Source organism: Miniopterus natalensis, chromosome 13, assembly GCF_054644295.1.
Source record: "Miniopterus natalensis isolate mMinNat1 chromosome 13, mMinNat1.hap1, whole genome shotgun sequence".
In the NCBI taxonomy this organism is placed as follows: Eukaryota; Metazoa; Chordata; class Mammalia; order Chiroptera; family Miniopteridae; genus Miniopterus; species Miniopterus natalensis.
Window position 1 is genome coordinate 17,784,757 of NC_142093.1, and position 6,080 is coordinate 17,790,836.

The following is a 6,080-nucleotide window of genomic DNA, read 5'->3' on the forward strand; positions in this document are numbered from 1 at the left end:
GAGGGTGGCTACTTATATACACACATTTGTAAAAAATCTACTCAAGTTTAGCAAATATGTGTACACTCAAACACAGAGAAGTGTTTAGCAGTAACTTAAAAAATCACTTTTAAAATAATGATCTTGGCTCTGTACTTCTGAACACTTCATGTTTCTCAATGTCCACAACAAGCAAAATTGTTCTACTTCATTACTCCTACTTCTACAGTATCTACCGTAGCCTTTCCTACTTTAACATTTCCACTCCCAGTGGGAAAGGTTGTGGGTTTGGGCACATACCCACATACCTAGGTTGAGGGTTCAATCCCCTTGGGGTAGGTGCAGGAAGCAACTGATCTATGTTTCTCTCTCACATTCATGTTCCCTTCTTTCTCTCTCTCCCCCTTCCCTCCCTCCCTCTCTAAAATCAATAAATACTAAAAAAATATTTCCCACTCCACTTAATGACTTGCCCTATCCTTAATTAACATATATATATATATATATATATATATATATATATATATATATATTTTTATAGATTTTAGAGAGAGGGGAAGGGAGAGGAATAGAAATAGAAGCACGCCCCCTACTGGGGATCGAGCCTGCAACCCGGGCATGTACCCTAACCAGGAATGGAACCGGTGACCTCTTGGTTCATGGTCAGACCCTCAACCACTAAGTCACACCAGCCAGGCACTTTTTTTAAAATCCTCACCCGAGGATATGTTTTTTTATTGATTTTTCAGAGAGAAAGGGAGGAGGGAGGGAGGGGGAAGGAGAAAGAGAGAGAGAAACATCCATGGGTTCCAACCCAAAACCTAGGTGTGTGCCCTAACCAGAATCGAACCTGCAACCTTTTGGTGTACAGGACAATGCTCCAACCAACTGAGCCACCCGGCCAGGGCCCCATCTTTACTTTTTAACAGTCCTATCTTCTCAATAGTATGATTTCAGACTTTATTCAAAGTTTTACCCAGTCATCCCTAATTATATGACAATTTTCAATAAAGAAAGGTCTCCTGCCCTCCTCTAAGTCTGGTGAGGAGCAGCAGTAAGAGTGCCACAATCACTCCCTCCAACAGGAATAATTTAATTCCCTCACAGGAAGGTTTTAATAAATACAATCAAGGCCAGGTGTTTAAAGTGCTTTATAAAGTAACAAGTATTATCACCATCATATTTTCAGGCTTGTTTTCTTTTCTGCTATCCATTTTTAAAGCTATTAGAGAAAGCCCTCAGCCGTCTTCTGTATTATGGGTGCTAACAGTAAAGTATAGAAAGAAACTTACATGAGTAATGAACTCACTGGGGAATCAAGTTGTTATTCTACATTCCCAACTATCTTCCTTAAGTTAAATAATACCCAAGAAAGTAAACAATACACCTGAACTTTGAAACTCCAAAATGGCTACACAGACTATAATACCCTTACACTTTTAAAAAGAAAAAAAAAAAGCTGTTTACCAGCAACCCCCCCCTCCCCAAAGAAAATCTCCTTGGGTAAAGTTTACCTTCTATTCCCAACATACCTGGCTCTTAAATTTGAGAGCCTGCCAAATGGCTTTGCTTACAAATGTATGTCAAAAAGGTCTTCCAATGGAACATAAACAATTTTTTAAATGTATATTGCTACTGTCGCAGTTTTTAAAATATGTCCTGAACTACAGCATCAAAGTAAGTGACAGTCCTCTAGGTAGCTGCTCTCAACAGCTGGCCTAATATCAGACAGATGGAAAAATCACAATTTTGGAAAAATTCTAACAATTTCAAGAAATTACTTTTACTTGTGAATATTCAAAAACTTTATCCTAAAGTTATAAAACATTAGCAAACAAAAAAGGGATTCCAAAATAGGTGCACTCGACTTAAGGCCAGAATCTCATTTTAAACTAGTTTATTTTCCTTATAATAAATAACTCTTTACTGTAAGACAGTTCCTTCTTCCACAAAAAATAATTTCAAAGCATTTCAAAACAGTTGACTAGGTATAATCACATTCACATATTCCTATCATCCTACAAAATTATTAAAATATGAGTGTTAGTGCTTTATAAGGATCCTACATTTCCTAAAAAAGAGTAAGCATTTCTCTTAAGAGAGACATGAAGCATCTTCCTAAGACTAAACTACTGGAGTTGCACCTGACTCACCCCAACTTAGCTCTTCAACTTTACTTATCCAGAAAGCAGAGGGAGACAAAGAGTTTCTACAGTCAAAAATAGATGACTAGTCCCTATTCATGCACAGCCTGTTTGCTCTTACTTTAAACACAAATGTTAAGTTTATTTGGTTTCTAATGTAGTAATGGGTGACTCAGTAAATTAGTAGGGAGAGGAACTGTTTTAGGCATTCATTTGCTAGGAATGACTATCAAGTGCAGGCTAACTCTAGAAGAAGAAGAAAAAGAATAAAATCTGTGAGTAGCAGACTGAGCATTTAATAAATGGTGAGCCCTGCTTAGGCAGTTTTAAGGATCCCATCTCTTCTCAGTGTACCACAGCATAAAAACGATGCTCACAGCCATGACTGAGTCATAAACTTAAGCTTCTGATTAAACAAGTACATAAGACACTTTGAAACTACACTAAAACAGTTACCTTAAAAAGATTAACAGACATGTCCCGCCGTGGCTCTGCGGTTGAGCGCCGACCTAGGATCCAGGAGATCCCGGTTGGATTCCCGGTCAGGGCGCAGGCCCGGGTTGTGGACTCGGATCCCCAGCAGGGGGCGCGCGGGAGGCAGCCGGTCAATGACTCTCACCACTGGTGGTTCTCTCTCTCTTTCCCTCTCTGAAATCAATAGAGATGTATTTTAAAATTTTTTTAAAAAAAGACTGATAGACACACACATGCACACTCCTTGGGGTCCAAGAGCGCTAAATTAAGCAATCCACCAGTATTCCAAGACAATGACTTGAGAATTCCAACCAGGAGAGATCTAGAACAAAACTTCCCTTTTTTCCTTTTTTTCTGTGTAAACAGTTCTGTCATGTGCTTTGGTTGGCAGGTAATAATAAAATTATCTTTATTTCCTGCTCTTTTCCCCTTACCAAATCTCTACAATTTGTCATCACCCCTGGCACGTCCACGGGCTACCGTGCAGGAAGAAGTGTGTTTCACATAAACTTTTCTATTAAAGTGAGTCTCCATAGTTAACATTCTGCCAAAATGTTTTACATTTCATCTCACAAAGCCTTAGTCAGGTTTTGGACAGAGAATTCTGAAAAACAAGTTCGTATTTAGTGCAGTTAACGAACTCTTGCCTAGGCCGTGGCCGCAGTGACCCCAGTCTAAGCTTTCACCATTTACACGGCTTGGAAAACGTCACGCCTGTAAGCACCAGCAACTCTCAGTCGGAACTTCACGCGTCCAACTCAACGCTACCGTGAGACGTCAAATGCCCGACTCCTACAAGCAGGGGTGCTGCCAGGGCGCGCGCCGCCCCGCACACGCGTCCCGCGGGGCAGGGCGCCCCTTTACACACACAGCGGGCGCTCCGCTCAGCCAAACCGGGGCGCAGGTCCGGTGACTGCACCCCGGGCACTTTCCTTGGTGTGACCGGGCCCTGCTATGGTCTGAGTGGCTGGCTCGTCCACGGCTCACACGCACTCTGACAACTCCACCTGGACACGCACCGCAGCCACGCGCCATCGCGGGAATGCGTGCGGGGCCCGAGGGGCGCGGACGCGGCCCTGCGGCTCCCGCCTGGAAGGCCGCCGGGGGCCCTCCGTCCGCTCCCCGCTGCCCCTCGCTCCCTTTCAGCACGAGGGACAGAGCGCGGCGAGCGCCCGCCGGCGACAGGTCGTCCTGGCGCCCGGAGCTCCCCCGGACCCAGCCCGCCGCCGACCTCCCCGCGCCCGGCCGCGGGCCCCGGCTCAAGGCCGCCCCCTCAGGCCGGGGCGGGCGCGGCCGCAGCCACGCGGCGACGGGCAGGGGGCCGGGCCGGGCGCAGACGCGCGCCTCCCGCTCGCCCGGCAGCTGCGGGAGCCGCGGGCGCGGGCGCCCTCCCGGACCGCGCGGCCGGGGCGCGGGCGCGGCGGAGTTAGGCCCGGCCGCCCGACGCGGCGCCGGGAGCGGGGCTCAGCCCGCTGCGGCGGCGACCCCGCCGCCTGCCGCCCGAGCCCGCGCCCCGCGCCCGCCCCGCCCGGGCCCCCGGCCTCCCCGCCCGCCCGTACCTAGCGGGGTCGTGGACGAGACGTGGTTAACCTCGGGGCTCGGGTCGCTGGTCCGCCGCCGGCGCCGCAGCTCCAGGTGCGGCTGCTGCCTCCGCGCCACCTCGTCCCCCTCCGCCATCTTGTACCGATTTAAAATTAACTCCCCGCTGACGTCAAACGGCGCCGCCGCTTTATCAACCTCCCGGGAGCGGGCCGGCGCCCGCGGGTCCTAGCGCCGCCCTCCCGCCCTCCGGCCCCGCCCCTCGGCCCCGCCCCGCGCCGCCCGCCCCGCGGGCTGCCTCTCCCTGGTCCCGCCTCTCCCGCCCCGGAGGAACGGGGCGCCCCCGCCACATCTCACCCCGCCCGCGCCCTGCGCACCCCCAGCGCCGGGCTAGTCCGTGCAACCCCGACGGGCTCTCCCGAGAACCAAGTAAACCCAGCCTCGGCAGCGCCCCTCCTGAACCCCGGACGCGCCCCGCGCGCCAGGCCGCCCTCTCCCGCCCCCTCCCGCCTTTGCTCCCCGACCCTGCTCCCCGGCCGGGCCCCTCCCGCCCCCCGCCCCCCGCCCCCCGCCCCCCGCCGGTGCTCGTGCCCCGCGCTTCCTCTCCATTTTCCCCGCACGAGTCCCTCGTGTTTCTTCCCTGCCAAAGCCCACCCCGCGGTTTGCTCGCAACAGCTCCCCTGTACCTAGGAGGCCCCCCGTCGTCTGAGCCGCGCGCCCCGTCCTCCAGCCAGCGCCCGCCGCGAGCGGGGAAGCGCCCCCCCCCACGGGAGCCGCGCGGGTCCCCCTCTGCCCAGCCCCCGCCGCGAGCGGGGAAGCGCCCCCCCCCCCGACGGGAGCCCCGCGGGTCCCCCTCTGCCCAGCCCCCGCCGCGAGCGGGGAAGCGCCCCCCACCCCCGACGGGAGCCCCGCGGGTCCCCCTCTGCCCAGCCCCCCGCCGCGAGCGGGGAAGCGCCCCCCACCCCCGACGGGAGCCCCGCGGGTCCCCCTCTGCCCAGCCCCCGCCGCGAGCGGGGAAGCGCCCCCCCCCCCACGGGAGCCGCGCGGGTCCCCCTCTGCCCAGCCCCCCGCCGCGAGCGGGGAAGCGCCCCCCCCCCCACGGGAGCCGCGCGGGTCCGCTCTGCCCAGCCCCCTGCCGCGAGCAGGGAAGCGCCCCCCCCCCCCACGGGAGCCGCGCGGGTCCCCCTCTGCCCAGCCCCCGCCGCGAGCGGGGAAGCGCCCCCCCCCCACGGGAGCCGCGCGGGTCCCCCTCTGCCCAGCCCCCCGCCGCGAGCGGGGAAGCGCCCCCCCCCCACGGGAGCCGCGCGGGTCCGCTCTGCCCAGCCCCCTGCCGCGAGCAGGGAAGCGCCCCCCCCCCACGGGAGCCGCGCGGGTCCCCCTCTGCCCAGCCCCCGCCGCGAGCGGGGAAGCGCCCCCCCCCCCCACGGGAGCCGCGCGGGTCCGCTCTGCCCCGTGGGCTTCCCCTCGGGCCCTGCGCCGCCGCCGGAGCTCGCGGTTGGAGCATCTTCCCCACGGGCCAAGGTCGTGGGTCTGACCCGGGTCAGGGCGCGTAGGAGAAGCCAGCCAATGATGCATCAATAAGTTGAACGACAATCCATGTCTGTCTGTCTCTCTCCAATCAATAAGTAAATAAAAACCTTTAAAAACAGCCTGTGGAGACTTCTGTGATACATGGCCCCTGGTCTTTTGGGTTTTTACCATATCAGCAGCTGCATTAGAAATTCCTTCTCTGGAACAGACTGATGGTCGCCAGAGAGGAGGGGGCTGGGGGCCGGGGGACAGGATTGGGGGTACAAATCGGAACTTACAGAGTAGTCACGGGGACATAAAGCATAACGTGAGGAATATGGTGAGGAATATTGCAATAACTCTGCACGGTGCAGGTGGGTGCTGGAAGCACTGGGGGGAACGCTGTAAAATGCATGGTTATCTAACCACTATGCT

At 55.5% G+C, this 6,080-nt stretch overlaps 1 protein-coding gene across 2 annotated transcripts in view; it reads right to left on the bottom strand.

The window, feature by feature from the left end:
• The window catches only part of ATL2 (atlastin GTPase 2), a 46,131-nt gene extending 41,850 nt beyond the window's left edge, over positions 1–4,281 (bottom strand). For both annotated transcript variants that reach the window (XM_087823483.1, XM_087823484.1), the window contains exon 1: positions 4,157–4,281. In XM_087823483.1, coding sequence (XP_087679609.1) covers positions 4,157–4,274 — 118 coding nt within the window. In that variant the 5' untranslated portion in view covers positions 4,275–4,281. The remainder of the gene's footprint in view (positions 1–4,156) is intronic.
• Positions 4,282–6,080: the final 1,799 nt, after the last annotated feature.